The 22078-nt window shown below is 33.4% G+C and overlaps 1 protein-coding gene across 1 annotated transcript in view; it reads left to right on the top strand.

The window, feature by feature from the left end:
• The window catches only part of EML5 (EMAP like 5), a 90552-nt gene that overhangs the window by 56314 nt on the left and 12160 nt on the right, over positions 1-22078 (top strand). The window contains exons 23-33 of the mRNA XM_081127770.1: positions 365-496; positions 1953-2041; positions 2891-3067; positions 5305-5506; positions 6200-6326; positions 12465-12543; positions 13313-13442; positions 14750-14848; positions 16365-16385; positions 20191-20364; positions 21188-21396. Of these exons, the coding sequence (XP_080983896.1) occupies positions 365-496; positions 1953-2041; positions 2891-3067; positions 5305-5506; positions 6200-6326; positions 12465-12543; positions 13313-13442; positions 14750-14848; positions 16365-16385; positions 20191-20364; positions 21188-21396 (1439 nt within the window). The remainder of the gene's footprint in view (positions 1-364; positions 497-1952; positions 2042-2890; positions 3068-5304; positions 5507-6199; positions 6327-12464; positions 12544-13312; positions 13443-14749; positions 14849-16364; positions 16386-20190; positions 20365-21187; positions 21397-22078) is intronic.

Below are 22078 nucleotides of genomic sequence, written 5' to 3'. Positions count from 1 at the left end.
AGGAATTACTAATGTTAAGGCAAAATTTACTTATGTTGTTTTACTTCTTTTTTCTAAATTTAGAGGGTTTGTATTTTTTTTGGTTAAATGCAAAGTGTACCAAAATAAAATACATTGTATATAATTTTTGACATTTGCTTTCCACTGAACTATTTTATTTTACTACAGTACAACATTTATTTCATTGTTAGTTAGAATATATTTTAAAAATACGTTATCTTCTACCATTTGACACTCATATCTTGTTATAACTTACAAAACTGAGTTCCTCCCAAAAACTATTAACAAAATTAACTCTAGTTGTACAGTGTAAAAAAAAATTTCTGAATGTAGAAAATGTCAGGAAAATATGTTTCTGTTACAGGTTCTGGAAAATACCTTGCAGTAGCATCCCATGACAGCTTTGTAGATATATACAATGTAATGAGCAGTAAAAGAGTAGGAATATGCAAAGGCGCTACGAGTTATATAACCCATATTGACTGGGATAGTAGAGGTAAGAATTTAAATAACTTAGTATTTTATAAAAGTTTCCTTTGATTTCGTATTGCTAATTTAATGAAACAAAAAGTGACTCAACAGATGAGTTCAAAAGCTTTGTGAAAAGAAAACGTTATTCTCAAAATTATTTTCCAGTGCTTTATTTCACTTCTGAAGATGAGTGCCATGAGTTTAGGCTCATTGGTATTTCTCCTAGTGTAATTCAAATTATAGTACAGTAAGTGTAAATTCTTTAATTTGTAAAGTAATTTAAATGTTATCCATAATATTTTTAATAATTGTTTGTCCTGGTTTTTGTCAGAAGAGCTTGACATAAATAGGAACTGAAAATTTGGAAAATAGGTATGTTAGTGGGAATTTTAAAGTGATTTCCTCTGATATAAATACATCCCCTAAAAATTACAGTCATAATTGTATGCCATACACAATTTAATTCATATCTTTGTGTTTTAGCAGAATGCATGGCATGTGACAGTGTTTAATAAGTTTGGATAAATGCTAAGTATTTTAAATGCTCCATTTTTAAGGATTTTTAAAAACTGATTTCAGAATGAGGAAGGGAGAGAAAGAGAAACATCAGTTTTGTTGTTCCACTTATTTATGCATTCATTGGTTGCTTCTTGTATGTACTCTGACTGGAGATTGAACCTGAAACCTTGGTGTATCTGGACCACTCTCTAACCAACTGAGCTACCTGGCCAGGGCCATTTTTAAGGATTTTTGTTTCACATATTTGTCTCTATAAATCAAGTATTATAAATTAAAGTTTTTCAAGTATAGTTGAACAAAATTTTAAAAGTTTCAAAAATAATTTCTAGTGATTTTTTATATACATAACAGAAATAGTTCTTACATATATATACACACACAAAAATGAAACCACTTATGAATTTAATTACTTAATTATATGGAAATTAACAAAATGAAATGCTCTTAATATATGGTGACTGCAGTAGAAAATGGTTTTTATGTTTAAGCTTAATTTTTCCCACAAAAGTTAAACATAATGCTAAATGTATATGTATTTATATTTTACATATGTGTATATATATAATTTTTTCACATTTGAAAACTTTATTCAAATGTCAAACTTCCTTCTGGAAACATTGTATCAGGTTATGTGCACAACATCAGGGTTCACACCCATGGCAGCAACTGGAATTGTTAAGTCTATTTTAAGTTTTGACACGGTTAGGTGAAAAATTATATTTTTTAAATTTGCATTTCTAAATTATTTGTTATAGACTTTTGTAATTTTTATTAACTAGTATTCTGTCTTTTAACATATAAAGTTGATATTTTTATATAGTAAAAGTTAATTTTGTTTTTTCTTTACAATTTCAAGTTCTCATGTTATATTTGTAATGATCTCTATTTTTTACGATTATAAAAATATAAAATTATAAATATCCGATTACATAAGTGTATACATTTTTTACCTTCTTTTTAAGGAAAGCTTTTACAGGTTAACACTGGTGCTAAAGAACAGTTATTCTTTGAAGCTCCCAGAGGGAAAAGACAAACCATCCCCAGTGTGGAGGTAGGAAGCTAGTAGTGCTTATAATGTTGATTGACTAAAAGTAGTTATAAAACTGATGCCCATTATCATTTAGTTACACATGAAACCTGTTTTCAGATTACTCAAATTATGGATATTCTTTTTCTGAGTTTATTTTATTGGGTCATACTACATAGATAGGTAAAGGAAGAGATGCTGCATTTAAAAAAGAAATAAATTGCTTGCATATCTAGCTATGCTTCAGTTACTTCCTCAAAGCACAAGAAGCGTGCAATAGCAAATAGATGGCATGACATCTAAGGTTGGAGGACTGCATGTTGGCCAGATCTTTTGGAATCCATATGCTTAGTTGGCAAATCCGTGCTTAAAGAAAAGGGGGAAAAAGTGTTCAGTTTTGTGCCTGACAACAGTAGCAAAAATTTTTGACATGACATAGCTAAGGAAGAGAGGTTAAACAAAGTTAACATGAAAGGGACCGTAAATAAAGCTCTTAGTTTCCAACAGTTATTAATTGGAAAACATGCTTTTAATGTATTAGTAAAAATTTAGATGTGAAGGGTGAGAAAAATTTCTTGATTATTCAAAGAGCAGAAATTGGCTTATTTCTTATCACTGTATGCCCCTCATCTAGAGCACACAGTGGATCTATAATAAGTACATCTTGAATAATGTTGTTAAATTTTTTCCACAGGAACTAGAGGACTTGGGAAACTACAAAACCAAGACAACTAATAATTTTTTAATTAAATTTTTATTTTACTTATGGCATATAATTATTATGACATGTAGTTATACAGAAAAATATTCAGATATAGTTGTTAATTTTTAGGTTTAGATATTATAAACTTAGAGCATTTTTTTCCTTTTTAGGTAGAAAAAATTGGTTGGGCGTCATGGACAAGTGTGCTTGGTTTATGCTGTGAGGGAATCTGGCCAGTAATTGGAGAAGTCACAGATGTAATTGCCTCTTGCCTCACCAATGACAAAATGGTTCTAGCCACTGGGGATGATTTGGGATTCGTGAAGTTATTTAGATATCCTGCTAAAGTATGTGTTTTTCTTTATCTCTCCTAATGATTATAACTATGGTTAAGGGAATGTCCTTTCATAGCATTTCATAGTTGTAAAATGCTATTTCATTGTAACAATGAAACAGGAATATTACATAGGTAATATAAGTTGTAATATGAAAGGTTCAGAACTATGTTCCCTATTCTTGGCATCACATTTATGGGTTTTGTCTGGAAATATAATTTATGCTTCCATACCGTAAGTTATATATTATATTGGACAGTGTTTCTCAACATTGAGTAATGTAAGTATCCCCTCTAAAGGAAGCATTCCTTTTATCCCTAATATTAAATAATTTTAGTATTCTTTTGATTAAATATATACCATTAGGAGTAAATTTAAAGTTTATATTTACAGCTTTAAAATTTAAAGTTTCAATCAATTATAATACTATAAATACAACATCTACAAAATTAAAATAAACAACGTTGATTTAATATGATGAATGATGTTATTTTGCTAAAACCAAATGGTACACATTCTTTGGAGTACTGTACTGTATGTCTATGCTACTGTGTGATGACTCAGTTTTCTTATTGCTTTCCTCTATTCAGACTACTTGGAAACATTATTTCAAAAGTAAAATTCATGCATCAAGTCCAGATGCATTTATTCTTGATTGTCACAAATTTAGATATATAATTTGGTACCGACATGAGCATAAACATATATTTGAAATAGGGCACTGAAATCATATATGATATTTGGTTCATGATGGTCTTAATTGCTCATATTCCTATTTTTAGATCATCATTGAAGTGAAAACACAAGTTTAAAAATTCTCATATAGAATTCAGGTGCCCAAGAAAATAGTGTATCTATTTTAAATACACTTAAGTGGTAGAACTTTATAGTTGATAAAAATGTGTTCCAGTAAAACATTTATTAGTCAGAAACTTCACTTCCAACATCTTAGATTGTATAAATGCCCTAAGAATAGGTTTCGGAATATTGGTCTACAGATTCTTTCTTCAGCCTACTCTAACAAAACCCACAAAATCTTAAGGAAACTACCTTCTTGCAGTGTTTTGTTGATAGAGCCTCCTTTTATTTCAGCTAACTTTTATTAAGAGTTTTTGTTCCTGAAGAATTCACTGAGTTAGCTAGTGTTATGTTTTGTATATTTAAAATATTTCTTATATTAACATCCTTGAAAAGATATCCATCTGAAACCGCTTATGATACATTATTCTGAAATTTTCTTCTTTAACTTGGTAATACTAGTGTTCTAGATTTAAAAGTCGCCAGTATCTAGAACTTTTATTTTTCTTTTTTAAAAATATTTTTTATTTTTTAATCCTCACTCGAGGATATTTTTTCCATTGCTTTTTCAAAGAGAGTGGAAGGGAGAAAGGGAAGGAGAATGGGAGGGAAAGAGAGAGATCAATGTGAGAGAGACACATCGACTGGCTGCCTCCCACCCACGCCTACACTAGGGTGGAGCCTGCAACCAAGATACGTGCCCTTGGCTGGATTCGAACCCAGGGCTCTTCAGTCCAAGGGCTGACGCTCTAACCACTGAGCAGAGGTGACCAGAGCTAGAACTTGTATTTTTCTGGATGTACATTCCCATTGCAGTGCTTACAAACAAAAACACGAATGAATTAAGATAAAAGATATTTACATGGGTGTATACCAGAATGATTGATAATTACTTTTGTTAATATGGCCATCCATACATAGATATATTGACATTCTGATTTCTAAATCATCATTTCTGTTTTCAACAATGTGTCTGCATAGCCATTGTTTTCAATAGCCATTGTACTATTTCATAGATATATACTATAATTAGCCAGTACTACTATTAGGAACATTTAAAGTATTTAAAGTTTTTCACTGTTTTAAGTCAGTGCTGTGGTAAATAATTTTTGCACATATAGCATTTTTTAGCATGGCTCTCTAGAAGGGATTGGTAAGTGAAAGGTCAGAACATTTTTATGCTTTTAATGCAGAATACCAAGTTGATTTCTAAAAAAGTTATGTCCATGGTACTAGCAGTGTGTGAAACTATTACTTGCATCCTTCCCTTACCAGCTTGGGAATTGTTATTTTTCATTGTAGTGAATTTCAGTATTTTCTAATTTTTTATAAGTTGTATTTTTAATGATTAATTCCTAATCATATATTAAGAAAGAAATTCAAAATTATAACTGAAAGTTTTCAAGTAATGAAATTTCTCAAAAGGATACTTGACTTTTTTTTATCTTTAGGGAAAATTTGGAAAGTTTAAGAAGTATGTGGCTCATAGTACACATGTCACAAATGTTCGCTGGACTTACGATGACAGCATGTTGGTAACCTTAGGAGGTGCAGATATGTCTTTGATGGTTTGGACAAATGAAATGGAGGGCTATCGAGAAAAAAGGCCTTGTGATAGTGAAGAATCGGATACAGGCTCTGAAGAAGATGGGGGTATGTTGTTTCGCAATGTCTTATTTTAACTAGAACAGAAAAAAATTAGTACAACTGGTTTAAGCTGCAGAAGGTAAAACAAGGAATAATAATGTTTGAATAATTGTGGTTTTAGTCTGTTTGGTCTTTTTAACACCAAAATTGGTTTTGTGACTCAAGAAGAACAGGCTGTCACGTACTGATGGCTTAGATATTCTTTATCTGCAAATGTAAGATAATCATACTTAAATAAGTACTATTAAAGTTTATAGTATCTAACTTCATGTTTTAAAGTAATTCCTAATATACCAGTAATACCAGCTCATTATAGAAAAATTAGAAAATACATTTTACAGTAAATAATAAACACAGCAGCCATAATTTGACCACTCAGAGGCAACCTCTGTTAACATTTTGGGGTCTATTATTAAGGGTATGTGCATTTATATACATAATATGTTTTTAACAAAAATGGTATCATACTGAACTTATTTTTTGTAGCCTGCTATTACCACTTAGTAATACTTTGAAAACATTGTTACATATCATTAAATATTCTGCTAAATCATTTTTATTGGCTGTATATTATTTTATAATTTGGCTGTAATACAGTTTATTTAACTTCATATCATTGAACATTCTTGTATCCAAATTATAAGATCATACTTGCCTCTTCAGTTTTCACTTAATGAATAACTTGTATTTTAACGGTAGGTTATGACAGTGATGTGACAAGGGAGAAGGAAATCAGTTACACCATCAGAGCCTTATCAACAAACATCCGTCCAACGTTCGGAATCAAGCCTCATTTGCAACAAAAAGAACCCTCACTTGATGAGAGGTAATAGTTAAGTTTAAAACTAGATGGAGAAAAAGATATTGCTCTTAAAAATTGAATTTATTTATTGTTTAACTGAATGAATTTTTGCAAAAACCAAGTAACAGTGATACTCTTTTATTATAGAGTCCCCAGCACCTCTTAGAAAACAAGCTTTTCCTTAAATACTTTTTGGTGGTGACACTTTTTTGAAAGTAGTTTGGGGAATGATGCTATATTTAAAATATATAATTAAAGGAATCTTATTTGCTAACTTTTATAAATGAATGCGATGGGGTTGGAGGAGATGATAAAAATTGAATCCAATATTAAGTACTTTCTAGGAAGCACATGAGCAGAGATACTAAATTTTGAAAAGGCTTTTTGAGCTATGTGCCTTTAATCAAGGATAGATTTATTTCAAATACTTTTCCAAAAGGCAAGTTAAAGTATAGCTTGTCTCTAATGGGAATTATTGGTCTTTGTCCAGAATCAGCAAATCAAAAATAAGGACATGTACACAGTAATTTTGTGAGGAGATAACTTTTTAACAAAGTCTCTGAGCTTGGTGACAGATTAAGAGAGAAATTGTGAACCTGGTGCTTTTAAATTCATTAGGGAAGATAGAAAACAATAAAGAGGGGTACAGATCAGGGAGTGGCATGGATTTCAAGAAGCAAAGAGGCTTTAAGAAATGACAAAGGAAAATTATCCAGATACAGCCGTGAGGAGCAAGGAGTGGGAGGTGAAAACAAGTGACCTCTTCTGCACAAAGCTGTGATGAAGAAAACTTTATTATGAGAAGTTAGTAAGAATATTTGAGGGGAAAGATAAAGAAAGGGAGTGCATTTGCAGTGAACAGAATTTGTGGAAAATTCAAATGAAAGTTTAATTGGTGAGGGTAGTGCTGAAGAGCATTGGAGCTCAGCTAGTAGAAATGATACCACAAGAAAGCATTGGCTGAGGAACTTGAGTTTACACCTGTGGTTTTAATTCTCAGGGGAAAGGATGAAGTTGGAAGGGTGAGATGTGTGATAGTGATGGAGGAGTGGGGAGGACTAGAGGTTCACTCCAAAGTTCCCAGGGGACTTTTAGGTGGGATGTTGAGGTGTGATGACTCCACAGCTGTTACAGGGGCCCCATTTGCTGATGGTATACCTCAGATAATAGCAGTGGGGAGTTACCTTATGTGTGATAATCAGCATTGTCATCATGTATAAAAGAGGTGGAGTATGAAGTTAGATGTTTCAAGAAAGTTGGCTGAGCCATAACCTGAATACTTGGCACAGGATTCAAGGTTGAAGTGACTTGGTAGGAGGAGCAGTATCATACAGTGCAAAGGGCATGGTTTTTGGATTCAGACAAATGGGTTAAAATATTCATTTTATCATTTACCAGTTGTGTGGTCTTGAAAAACTGTTCATTCTCTCTGAGCCTCAATTTCCTCAGAGGTAAAATGATCATGATAATCTCTAACTTATGGTTTAAATAAAATAATGTATATAAAGAATTTAGATAGTAGGTCTTCACCAATGACATCCCCCTTGTGGAATGAAATACAGAGTAACCTGAGGAGTACTCTGGTTAATACTGAAACATTTCTTGAAATATATTCACAAAGTAATGAACACTACCTATATATTTATTAAAGTAATATATTTAAATATGCAAATGTGGGTGTTCCTAATTAGAATATTTGCAACATAGTGCTTAATATTACTTAAAGAAAATTATATCACCCAGGTCATGAAAAATGAAAAGTGTTTCATAAGGGAGAAGGAACTTGACATTTCCATAAGTCTTTTTCATTTATTATGTTGATTTTTAAAGAAAAATATTATTTATCAGATAAATTTCATTTGTCAGAAAGTATGACCTAATTTAAATCTGTAGGCCATCTTTTATGGTAAAACACTTAAATTTTCTTCTTCGTTGCTGAAGTGACCGAAGTTCTGACAGATGGAAATATCTTACTGCTCACGGGAATGACTGACATTGCCATAATTGTAATCTTCGCTGTTTGCATTTTTACAGCTAACCTTTTAAAAATTATTTTTTAAATTATTTTGTACATTGTTCTCAAATTATAATTCAGCTCTAAATTCTTCTGCAAATGTTGAGGCAGAAGAAGCCAGTGATGTGATTCATAGTTAGGAGTCTTCATTTTCATGAAATGAAAGAATCAAAGGAAATAAAAATGATGAGGTACTTCTTTTTACCAACTTCGAATATATTTGTGAGGAGAGAACATGGTCTGTATAAATAATTGTTTTCATATTTTAAATAAAATATATTATTGTGATCAAATGCGAAACAAAACACTATCAGCAGTTAAAACAAATGCTTGTCAAATATCCACTTAAAAGGAAAATGCTTCTGATGACAGGAACGTTTGATAACTAACTACTCTAGTTGGCTGATACTTTTGTGGAATATTTTTTTCTAAATGACTAATAATTCTGTTACTCTTTTTCTCTAAATATTTGTGAAACAAATCTTATGTATTTAGTTTATCGTCAATCAAACTTAATATTTTTGAAAAAAATATTCAAAACAGTGAGACATAAAGTTAGGCACTTTTTGCTTTAAAATTTTGTTGTCAGACTGTTGCCTTTCGTCTGCTTACTAAACTGGTACATTTTATTCATTATCAGTTTTCTTATATGTTTCCCACTTTTTCCCTTTTGCTCCTTTTGAAGGCAGGGGATAGTAAGGTAAGTATTTTATTAAAGAAAATGCTTTACTCAAAAATTGACTCTTTTGTTTTGGTCTTTATAGTATTTTTAAGGTATATTTTTTCCTATGAAACATTCAACTACATTTGTCAAGAAAGAATCAGAAAATGAAATAGGACAAATCCTACGAAAGAGTTATATTTTATAAATAAAATGAGTGGGTGTTGTTACGAGGGTCTTTATTATGATCATTGGTTTTACAAATGACTTTTCATAAACTCCTATACTCAGCATAGTTTCAGTTTTTCCTTAAGTTTCAGAGACGCATAAAAACAATCTGTTAACACATTTTTTATCAGTGGAAGAACTTTGTTTATAGTGTCATTTAATGAATGTTTAATGTCTTCTGTAGTTTTAAAACATTAACACAGGGCGGTGATGTATTTGTATGCTTGATAAAGCATGTGCAAGAAAGGACCCTGGGGTACTTCTGTAGCTACTTTTAGTGAGACAAAAATGTCTTTAAATAGTCTCTGAAATAGAACAGTGTGGAAAAGCTAGTTTAGAAGCTTTTAAAAAGGTACCGTTAGGACAGTGCTGGAAGAACATGAAAAAGGAGGTTTGAAACAAGGGTGTATGGAAATTCAGAGATTAGGCACTCCTTAATTTGCAGACTGCAGGAATTGCCTGTTTTGGGCAGGAGGTGATGTGTGCAAAGATGAGTCTGGAGTGTGATATAACTTCTTAAAAGGCCCACGTAATCTTGCATTATTGTAACAGAACACTCAGATGGAGCCTCTGATCTGGAGTAGCTTGCTCAGCACTGATCTCTACAGTGATCTAGAAGGAAAAGCACGATGAAGGAAAGTTGGGAGGCTACTTCACATGAAGAGTAATTAATTCACTGCTGTAGGAATCACTTGTTTAAAAAAAGAGAAACTAAGTGGAAATACTATTGCTGCCTTGGGCATGAACAGCTTTTATGTAACAGTGACCTCCCTGTCCCAGGCAATGTTTGTATTGAGTTTAGACGACCACTTCTCATTGGTGCTATGAAGAGGTGTTCTCGACATGTAAAGAGGGATTCCTGGTTTCATTGGGAGGATAGATGAGATGACTTCTGGATCTCTTCCAGTTCTGTTTTAGTCATTATGTTATTAAGGGAACATCTTTTTTTAAGTTGTCTCCTTTGCTAGCAGAATCCTAAATCCAGCATGGGTGCTGAGGGACTCACTCTGCCTGCTTGGTTGGACTGAACTCTTTTGGGTCAGACTAAGGGGAGCTTAGACTCTAAACAATTTCCTCAATAGCAGCTTCAGTGCTGTCAGCCTTTTAAGTTAGCTGTTAACATTTTACTGCCCTTTCTTAAGAACAAAGGTAAGCTTTAATATTTTGTTTGAAATTCATATTGCCCTGTAGAAAAATAAGAATGGCAAGTTTTAATGTTTATAATACAAAACATGTTGAATTCTGATTTATTTTCCTTTTTCACTTTTCTATTTCCCTGCCATTAATGGAGTAACTTAAGTCTTTTCTTACATGCAGTAGTAGATAAAAACAGTAGGCCTTTAACATATACAATATAGCTTATCTGTTTTAAATTTGTAAAAAATATTTTATTACTGGAAGTATTTTACTAGTGTTTTAAATTCAAATCTGTGTTATAATCTTTTCCCTTTTTTATCTGCTGCTAAAAAGAGGTTCCAGGTAATCCTCTTTCTTTGCTGTTTTATGAGGCCTAACTTTTTATTTTTATCTTATTTTATGTTTCCCATTAATGAGCTATGTTACTTGGTGCTCTTTACCTCTCATCACAGTTTTTTACGTTTTTCTCCTTTGAAAAGAGTATTTCTGAAACTAACAGCATCTTAATTGGTTTCATACGACATAAGTAACTGCTTCTCTGAAACTTTATCCATTTAACTTGTATAATTTTGCAAGCTGTGTAATTTTAAGCAATAATATATCTTGTATGAATTCTCTTTACAGAAATTAAAATATACTTAACTGTTACACAGGATTGTATAGATAAAAATTACCTGTTTCTTAAAGCTGCTAAATGATACATTGAATCAAGTTTTACAGAATGACTTGGAAGCAGAGCAGAGGCTGCTGTCCTTCTCTAAAATGATCCCAGCAGAATATTTTTTAGTTAAATATTATAAATTTCAGTTATATTTATTAATTATATACATTTTTAAAAGTATATGATAAAGGTTTGAGACGAAAAGTTCTATGATAATTTGGAAAGTTCTTTATATAGTTTTGTAAGTGCATTTAATTTCTGTGCCACTAGTCAGCAATGCTTGTGTGCTCCTACATACTGCTTCACATGAAAATGCACACTGCTTTTATGTTACATGTTCAAGATACAGCACTTCATTTACTTTTTTGGGTAGATAACTTGAAAATCATGTTGAAAATACAAAAGTATTGTTATGCCTTTATTTTTATGGACTTATTCATAAATGTTGGAATTTTTCACAGGAAAGTTAATTTGTATCACTTCCTGATTTAGTTAAAAATCAAATATTAGCTTAAAATTTTGAGGAGGGAGTTGATATGTGATTGATTTAGATTCAGTGTTCAGGTTATTAAACATTTGAATAGTGGTTATCGCAGTTAAAACTAAATGATGTGGAGTTTTAAAAAAATTTTCGAAAGAGTTTTAGGGAAGAGCATCCACATTTAAATTGTTCTAAATTGGACCTGTATACACCAAATGGGACATTATGAATAGTTCTGAACTAGCAGTGGAAACAGAAGAGGAAGCTAGATTTGGGAGAGCTACTGTGTAGGTAGAGTTGATAAGTGTTTAGTAAATGGTGAGGATGAGAGAAGGAGTTGGAGGCAGTGGTACTAGCAGTCACCTCTTACGGAGTACGGTATGGTTTGCGGTGCTGTGTGACTGTTACACGTATTGATGGACTGATGGTGATGGCCCTGCCATGCTAGGGGCTGCAGGAGGAAGGGAAGGCAGAGGGCACAGAAGGGAAGGTGGAGTACAGATTCAAACTCAGACATGATTTCTGTTGCCAACAGTGTAGAAAGTTCATAGAAATATTTTCAAAATTCAGTTCAAGAAGAATCTATTGAATACCTGCCGTGTATAAAATACTGTGGTAGATAATGTAGACCAGTAATCCAGGCTTTGTTGGTGATGCACCCCATCAAGAAGCTTTGAGTATGTAAAACTAACGTTCTGTATATTTTTATAAGCAGTCTGCTCTTATGCTAGTATAGTATTTACATAATAAAACATATACCAAAGAAATAAAAAGTAAAATGAATAAAAGGTCTGATATTTTCTTTCCACCTTTGTTTTTTAGAAGATATCAAGATAGAGAGGGCACAGCCTAGTGAGCACACAGCTTGGGTTGATTTTTATGAAAGGGTGTTAGACATTTCTCTCTGGAGGGCAGGTGAGGGAGGCTCCGTGAAGGCACCGGTGAAAGGTGCCTTTCCTCATTCCCACTATCTGTTTCAGGCCCCCGGTGAGCAGGGCCCCACCACAGCCAGAGAAACTCCAGACAAACAATGTTGGTAAGAAAAAGAGACCCATAGAGGTGAGGAAAACTCATTCTCTACTGTTAACTTATTTTTTAAAATGTATCCAGAGTTCATTCTGTTCTCTTTTTTGTAAAATACCCAAATCTTGTCATAGTTTTAATGAAAAGAAACATATTGAATAATCTTTTTTGTTTGGTTGTAAAAATTGATTGCTTAACTGTCAAGTCTGAGGTTTAGATTGACATCCTCTGTGTCTCCCAGGCATTTCATAATCCCAGTATCAGCAGTAACAAGCAAACTGTGCTAAATTGGGTCAAAAAGAAGGTGTCAAAGCTTGGGAGGGTGATTGTTGTAACTCCCTGCCCCACTCAGCTTCACAGATCAATGAAAGCATGAGTCATCAGGGAAAGTGCACTTTGTTTTGTGCACCAATATTGAAGTACTGTTTGGATCCTTAAAAGTACATCACTTGGACATAATTTGTACTGAGTTATGTATGCAGATCAGATATTTTGACTAATGAACACAAATCAGAATATTCTTCTTTTGGACAGAAGTATCTCAGTGTTTAGTGCATGAAATCTTAAGAACTGAAATTCTCGGAATCAGGTGACCTCGTTTTTATAACTTTATGTAGAAGGTATAGAATGTGTGTTTTAGCTGTCCAGAACAGATTACATAAAGAAGTATGACTAGCTTAATTTTGTTTTTGCAGTTTGTAAAACTGCCCTTTATTTTTTCTGAAGATACCAGTACTGTATACAAAAAAAAAAAAGTGAATATTTAGACATGAGGAATTGTATAATGGTTTCATCATTGTTACAGGACCTTGTGTTGGAGCTTGTTTTTGGCTATCGAGGCAGAGACTGTAGGAATAATGTTCACTATTTAAATGATGGTGATGATATAATTTATCATACTGCATCCATTGGAATTCTTCACAATGTTGCTACAGGTAGGAAAACCTGATTCTTCATCCCTATTTTTTCTTAAATTTAGGATTTTTTAATTTAGCATCTTAAAATTCTTTGTTAAAACTATTAAGTAATTAAAATGCATGAGCCCAGAATATAAGTATTTCATACTGTAGAACTTACTACTGATATTTCAAGTAACCAAATTTACAGTCTTAAAAGAATATAATAGCAGAAAAGGATTTCATAATGCAAAGTGCTCTTAGGTCTCTATTAGAAGCGAAGGTTTACTGTATGTTGAAACCATGTTTTGTAGTGAAACCATTTGTAATTTTATTCTATTTACCTATAACCTTATCATGAAAATGGATGATTTGGACAGTTGTCTCTGAGAGTGATTGAAAGTATAGCATGTTGAATGAGTTGATTGTTGGGGGTTGGGGATAAGGTAGGTGGTGTTCATACTGAAGCTTTGGAAAGCCAAGGAAGTTAGCTAAGAAAGTTGCTTGTCTGTGTTTCTACTGACGATCCCTTGTTTGATTCGAGAAGGTAAGAAAATATTTGTTGATGTTTATTTAACTGATTGGATTCTTGCAAAGCAAAGCTCTTAGGATCATTTGATGACCCTCTACAATCTAGCCCCAACCTACCCTCCTGACCTCATCTCCCACGCTCTGTTTCACTTTCCTTTGAATAAAGCTTACCTTTATTACCCCACATGGTCGCCTGGTAAGGTGTCTTCACTTTGACGACTACTGGATGAACCACATTACTTCTTTGATCAAAATTCTTAGTACCTCCCCACTGACTACGGAAAAAACATGAAATTTAATAGGATTGCATTAAAAATCCTCTATAATTCTAGTTCCAGTTTGCCTTTCAACTGTATTTCTCACTTATCTTTTTATCACCCTACACTTCAGCCAAATGAACCCTTTGTGTGCATACCCAATACTTGCCTTTGTACCTTTGCTTAAAGTATTCTACCTGGAATGCTCTTCCCACCCATCTTTACATTTACTGAATCTGCCACATCAGTCCAGGAGTGCCATGTGCCCAGGATGAGAGGACTTCTCTGTTGTGAATTCCCACAGCGTTTGTCTTTGATTCTCTGTGGAACTTGCTGTCTTCAGCCTGTATCAAATTGGCTTATGCCTTTCAGGGGTCTATCCCTTTAAAGATTTCTGGGTCATTTTTCCATCTTTATGATGATACACACATATTAAGTGCTCAAAAATATGTGTTAAATAAGCAAGTAAGTGAAACAGAAGTTTATTATTGTGGATAAGTGCATCTGGCTGTTATACTTTAAAGTTTTCAAATTTAATTCTCAAATTCTTTTTTATAGGGACTCAGAGTTTTTATCAGGAACATAATGATGATATTCTGTGCCTCACTGTAAATCAGCACCCCAAATTCATCAACGTAGTGGCAACTGGCCAAGTAGGTATGTTTGTGTATTTTAAAAGAAACAATTTTAAGTAATTATCTTGTTAAAATTAATTCAGTATCCTAGGGAAAAAGTTAAAATATATTTGTGTATTGTTCAAAATGTACTTGCACAGAAAGCACACACCCAGTTTTTCCCATATTATTTACTTCCAGGTATCTTTGTCTCACTTTGGTTATCGTGAGTTGATTTAAACAGTTCAGGATTAAAAATAAGCTAATTTATGGTGGTTGAAATAGTTGGATTTAGCAATTTAGCAGAAATTTTTGATCAGCAAAAAGGTTTCATTTAATAGCATGTAAAGCAGAAAGGAAGAATTCGAGGACAAGGGAACTAAGGGGTTAAGCTAGAAAGAAGAGAGACTCTAAGTCTGTCCCACGTTCATAAATCCCTTCTGCCTGTTTCTTTTCTTGGAATTGGCCTAATTTGCCAACTATTTTGAAATCATCACCTGTACATTGCTGTGTTTAACTCTATAGACTCATAAACTTAAACCAAGGCCATAACTCTACAAGCAAAGTGATGAAAGGATAGCAGGTCTAGTGAGGACATGTCTACCAATCAGTCAGTGATCATTATGAATTCTACATAACAGATTTTGTCAGTCAGACCTTCACAACTCTGGTATAGTTTTAGAAATGATTGATCATGGGTTTGTTGGATCTCAATGGGCCTCAATTGCTAAGCCAGCTTTCGAGGTGTCTTTTTCTTCTTAAGATAATTTATGCTTTTAATATCTTCATTTTCATATAAGTACTAAATCGATCAGTTAGATACTCATTTTCTGGGTCACTTAGTTCTACAGTTAGACCACAAAGACCCTTGCGTCCTTCACTTTCTTCTCTTGAATTATATGGAACTTTTGCCATCATTTCTCGCAAAGGTTTAGATCTAAAGCTCCCCTTCAAGTAGAGATACATTACAACCTTAAAGGATCTGTTAACAGTTCATTCTGTAAACCAAAATGAGGGCCATATTACTTTAAATCATATCATTATTTTTAAAGTTGTTAAAATTTTATTTTTTTATTTTACTTTTTATTTTTTTTAAATATATCTTTATTGATTTCAGAGAGAGGAAAGGAGAGGAGAGAGAGAGATAGAAATATCAACAGTGAGAGAGTCATTGATCAAGCCCGAAACCCAGGCATGTGCCTTGACCGGGAATCGGACCCTGATTTCCTGGATCCTCGGTCAACGCTCAACCGCTGAGCCACGCCCAGCCAGGCTAAAGTTGTTAAAATTTTATATAACTTATTACATACAAAGAAAATAAAGTATTGACCCAAAGTTTGAAAGGTCATCTATATAGAATGCTAATATATTATGTATAATTTAAATTATTGGCTTTGCTTACAGTTTACTCAATTTCACATAAAAGTAATTTTGTATATGACACTTTATTATTTAAATTATTTAAAAATTATCAGTATTTTATGATAATTGTTTTTACATATTTTACTTATAGTATTTATGTTATTTATGGATAATATTTTTCTACTTTTTTATTTTAGGTGATTCAGCAGACATGTCAGGTAAGGAAAACTAATCATTTTTTTGTTTTAGTTGTATTGTTTGGTAATGATAATCCAAATTTTTACAGAGTAAATGAGATACTTGGACCTATTTTGGTTTTTTAAAATGAAGAATACATCATTTTAATGTCATACTGAGTCCAATGTGTAATAATAATACTAATAACAATTTTTCAAAAATAATATATTTTGACTTTTTTAGTGTGCCCAGCACTGCTATAAGCACTATACATGTATTACCCATTTAGTCATCACAAGAATTCTTCATGGTAGGTATTAACTTGCCAATATCATGAAGTTGGTAAGAGTGGAGGTGGGTTTAAAACTTAATTTTAAATATAAATCAATGCCCTGCTGGGCGTGGCTTAGCGGTTGAGCGTCGACCTAGGATCCAGGCGAACGGGGTTTGATTCCTGGTCAGGGTACATGCCCGAGTTGCGGGCTGCACCCGATCAATGACTCTCACATCATTGATGTTTCTCTTTCTCCCTCTTCTTTCCTCTCTCTGAAATCAATAAGGATATATTTTTTTAAAAAAAATAAATGTAAATCAATAAATTTCATTGCCTGAAAATATTTTTTAAATTTATTTTTATATACTATCCCAATTATTGCACATATTAGATCAACAGGTCATTTAAAGATGTAAGAATAACTTTTTATTAATTTTGACCATGGCCTTGTGAATTTAATGAGCTATTAAGTAAACAATGTGTATTCATTGTTTTTAGATATGTAATAACTAGGCTTTTCAACTCAGTTTTTAGTTTACATGATATAGTAAGAATTAGCAGTTGGATAAGAAAACATTTCCCAGTGATTTGTATATATTTCCTTGCCCTCTCCTCGTCTAGCATAAAGCATGATTTTGTGATTTGACTGTCCACTTACAAATGTATTCAACACAGCTGGCAGGTCCTTGCTCTCCTTACTATGCACAAGAGCAGAGGTTGGCAGACTACAGCCCTTGGGCCAGATCTGGCCCACCACCTGTTTTTGTAAATCTGGCCCACCACCTGTTTTTGTACCGCTTATGAGCCAAGTACAGTTTTTACTAATTTAAATAGTTGGAAAAAAACAAGACTAAAGCTTCACACATGAAAGTTATATGAAATTAAAATTTCACTATCCGTAGATAAATTTTATTGGACACGGCCACACTCATTCAGTTACATACTGTCCATAGCAGCTTTTATGTTGCGATGGCAGAGTTGAGTAGCTGCAGCAGAGACTGTATGTGACACTCATGACTGCACAGCTGCTCGGCCCACCGCAATTTGCATGGTACAGCTACAACTTGATGGGTTTTGAGTGCTGTGTGCACCACTATACCACAGCATTGGTTTTGTTTTTTTAACCATGTGCATCTATCATGTGAAAACAAGGGGGGGAAAAGGAAAGTGGGCTTTGAATGTCACACTTTTAAGTCACAGTGAAGTGTGGATTATATTGTTACCAAATTAGATGGTAAAACATTGTGTTTATTATGCAGTGATACTATAGCTGTGGTAAAAAAATATAACATACGTCAACATTTTCACATTAAACTTTATCACAATATTTCCAACTCACAGAAAATCAAAATCAGAAAAATTAGAAAATTCATAACAGAGTATCTCATCACAACAATTTCTTCACAAAAATAAAAAATAAAATGAGGCGACAACCAAAGTGTTTCTGAATGGCTCATTTGTTAGCCAATCAGAAAAGCTGTTTACTGACCTGTGTTAATTAAATCATGTTTGATTTGCAGCAAACATGTCCAGAGAAAATAAACTTGTTTAAGACTATTAGCTTTTTGGCAAAAAAAATTGCTAAAAGAGTTGGGAATGTTAGGAACAAAATCAGTAGTCAATTAAAAGCAAGACAGAAAAAGAAAATGATTTTGAATGGTTTCCCTTGGCTCTTGATGGATCGACAGATGTTTCCAGTTGTTCATTTGGAGACAGAAATAACTACGTGATATTTCTTGAAAATCCATTATCTACATCTCTTCACATTTAAGCAAATATAGTATATGAATTGCCCTGAGGTGCTTTTTGTAAACATATAAAAATGTTTTTACATTATAGAAGACCCATATAATATTTACCACTAGCAAAATTTAGAGTGATCTGCCAGTTCATATTTACATTTTAAATTTGAACCAGGTAGCATACCTTACTGGTACTGTTTATAATCCCATATCCTTTGACTTCTATTAAATAAGAGACACATTTTAGTCCAGCACTTCAGTTATTGTCAGTTTTTCACATGCAAATGCCTTATTACACGATAACCTTCTGTGTCTATTTCTGTGTAGTTTTGATTTTTTACATAAAGTTGCACAAATCTTATGTCAACTATATGTAATTGAAAAAATTTTTAAATTATAAAAATAACTTGAAAAGAAAATTGCATAAATCTTTGAACAATTCCTACTTAATGATACTAAAACTTAAATCCCTGGTTTAATATGTTGTAACTACTTTGTTTGAGGAACTATCAGGTTTAATTTATCATTGTATAATATAAATTGTAGATGGCATACAATATAGTCTGAATTGATCAGAATATTTTCCTTAGAGACCAAAGTTTCTTTCTGCACCAAATGGTTTTAAGGCAGCGTGTTTTACTTAATATTTCTCTATTTTGCAAGACAGTATTTTTAGTAGATTTATAATTTAAAGCAAATGGATGTTTGTATTTTGATTACCAAGAGTACTTATGTTCTGAGACTGAATTAGCTGGTGAATTAACTCATCTGTTTTTTAAGGGTGTAGTTCATGAAAAAAGGACAATACAAAGCTATGAGTTTTTAACTTAGAAAATATTGAGTTGGGAAATTTTTTTAAAACAGTAGAAACAGGCTCCAAAAAATTAGTAACAATAAATGTAATTTTTTAAAGATTAGTTTTATTTCTTCCATAAAGTCCTGCTTTAAAAACACTCTCTTATAAAGTAGTATGTGTCCAGGAACCAGCCTGAAAGACAAACAAACCTGAGTTCGAGCGGTGGGAATAAAAGAGACAAAGTTATGGGATCAGGAGGGCTGCCCTCGGATGAGGAGCAGCCCCAAATGGCTTCAAAGCCTTTATTATATAGTGAGTAACAAACAATTAATAATGAGGTGGGGGTGATACAAAGTAGTTACCTCAAGGCTGCATGAACGCTCTTTCAGAGTAAACACCCTGCCTCCTGCATGAGCCCAGACCTTGGTAATTATACTTATCTCCTTCTAATGGGAACTTGTGGGGAGGGTGGAGTCCTTGCTCCAGAGCCTCAGGCTACGTGGACCGTCCACGTCACCAGCTCCCAACAAATATGGACTTAGCATTTTACTGGATATCTATCCATATGGTAGGAATTTCTTTTGAGATCTTTTCTGGTCGTTTCCTACCTATTGCTTTTCTCAGTTTCTGTTTGCTTTTCATCTCTCCTTTAAAACTAAGTACTGAATATACCTTGGTCTTTATTGCATAATATTTATATATTTCTCCACATAATTATATGAAGATTTAACATGTATCTAAAACATACATTATTTTTGAGTAGTTGTTTAAAGTGATTACCTAATTTGCTAATCTAAATGCTGTTTTCTCAAAAGTGCAATTTGGACTATAGACTGAAGATATATTCTGTATTTTCCCCCTTTCCTTCCTCTTTCCTTTTCTTTCTTTTTAGTCTTATTTATGCATTTTTAAATTAAGTACAGTCTTTCTTTGGTCCATATTTTCCATGTTTCAGAGATGAGTGTGCCTCAGCTTTACAAATGGAAGCATTTGTAAGAGGCGTATTACAGCTTTTGGATTTTATCTGTATTTAGCTACAGCTCCCTCTATCCATGTCTGGGATGCAAGGAACAAGCAGACTTTATCGATACTAAGATGCTACCATTCGAAGGGCGTGTGTTCAGTCAGCTTCAGTGCTACTGGCAAACTCTTGCTGTCTGTGGGACTAGATCCAGAACATACTGTTACCATTTGGAGATGGCAGGAAGGTAGGATTCTTTTCTTCGTGATTTTTAAAAGTAAGAATACTATGGTAATGTGAATTCTCTAGTTAGTCTTTGCCCTAACTAGTGATAGAAAACATTACTCACCACAGTCTGCACAGTGCACAGTGCACAGCTGGTGTTACTGTAGGTATGTCTCACTTAAAACCAGCGAAGTTGTGAGCTCGCAAAACAAACTAATGAGAGTTACCAATATTATAAATGATTTGCTGCTCTTTCAGTAAGAAACTATATATATAAGCAGTTTGCTAATTATTATTTGATTGGAGAGTCTTAATCAAGAATGGAAGTGAACTATATTGTAAGTGACAATGGAAGATCAATAGGGTCATATTACTTAATACACATCAGACAAAACTTCTCAGGTACATAGCTACTAGAAAAAGTGAAGTTCATACAGCTACATAGAAAAAAATAAGATGTGGTTTCTAAAATCTAAAATGCTCCTTAATGATGACTGCAGTCCTGTAGTCAACCAGCTGAAAGGCAGCTGGGTGAATGCTCATGGGATGAAGGACAAACAGCTTTAAGTTTTAATGAATTTTTATAAACCAACAATAAATAAAATGTCCCTGAAATGGTAATGAAGCTCCCCGTACACACATCAGTTTAAAAATGTGTGGAAAGGACCCTCTACACAAGTAACTGCATAGTATGTGATTGCCAGGGAGCAGTGCGAGGGACACACCTTCTCTCTTTTTTAAATAAGTATTTGCTTTTTGAACTACATATTGAGTAACTGTTTGGTCTTATAAAAATTAGCTTAGTTTTTATATTAACCTACATGATTTTGTCATATCTTTATCAGGTGCCAAAATCGCCAGCAAAGCTGGTCACAACCAACGTATTTTTGTGGCAGAATTCCGACCAGATTCAGATTCCCAGTTTGTCTCTGTGGGAGTAAAACATGTGAAGTTCTGGACACTGGCAGGAAGGGCTCTTCTTAGCAAGAAAGGGCTGCTGAGCACTCTAGAAGATGCCCGGATGCAGACCATGCTTGCCGTTGCATTTGGTGCAGTATGTCTCTTAAAATGCCTGTGGTAGTGTACTTTGAATTACTTAAATTGGACTACTTTGAATTTTCTTGCCTTAGATAAGCCACATTAATGCTGTTTATATGGCACTGTAATCTACTAATCATTGCATATGTCTTGGTCATGCATATATTTCATCTTTCAAAATATGATACTTTAAGAAATCAAGGAGTAAGAAAGTTAATGAGGGAGGACTCTAATGGAAACTTGAATCCCTGGGCCGCAGCCATTCTCAAAAGCCTTCTTTAATTTTGTAATTGTCACCCTAAATCTCCTAGGTCCTAAAAACTTGTCAGAAAAAAAGATAAATCAAGAAATGTAATTTTCATATGTTGAAAAGATGGTACTTGGGTTTAGGATTTCCTCTGCGATCTATCATCTTAACTCGCTGCTTCTCACATGGTTGGAAGTGCTCTGGGCTAGTGTCTCTCATTCAGGGGAAGAGAGCACAACTCCTGGTCTTAACAGAAAGCGTGAAGAGCCACTTCCTCCCCTCCCCTCCCATCCCATCTGGGATTGTGTTTTACAAAGCACATCTCTCCTTTAATACCCTATCCCTCCCAGGCTTTTTAAATCCTTTGGTGCATTAAAACCTAAGTGGATCTCCTTTCTGAAGGGTTTGTGTGACTATGAAAACAGCAGGAGAAACACAATATTGGTTTTTA

Source organism: Miniopterus schreibersii, assembly GCF_964146895.1.
Source record: "Miniopterus schreibersii genome assembly, chromosome: 1".
Taxonomy (NCBI): domain Eukaryota; kingdom Metazoa; phylum Chordata; class Mammalia; order Chiroptera; family Miniopteridae; genus Miniopterus; species Miniopterus schreibersii.
Note: the sequence above shows the minus strand (reverse complement) of the source record. Positions and strands in the feature narration are given on the sequence as shown.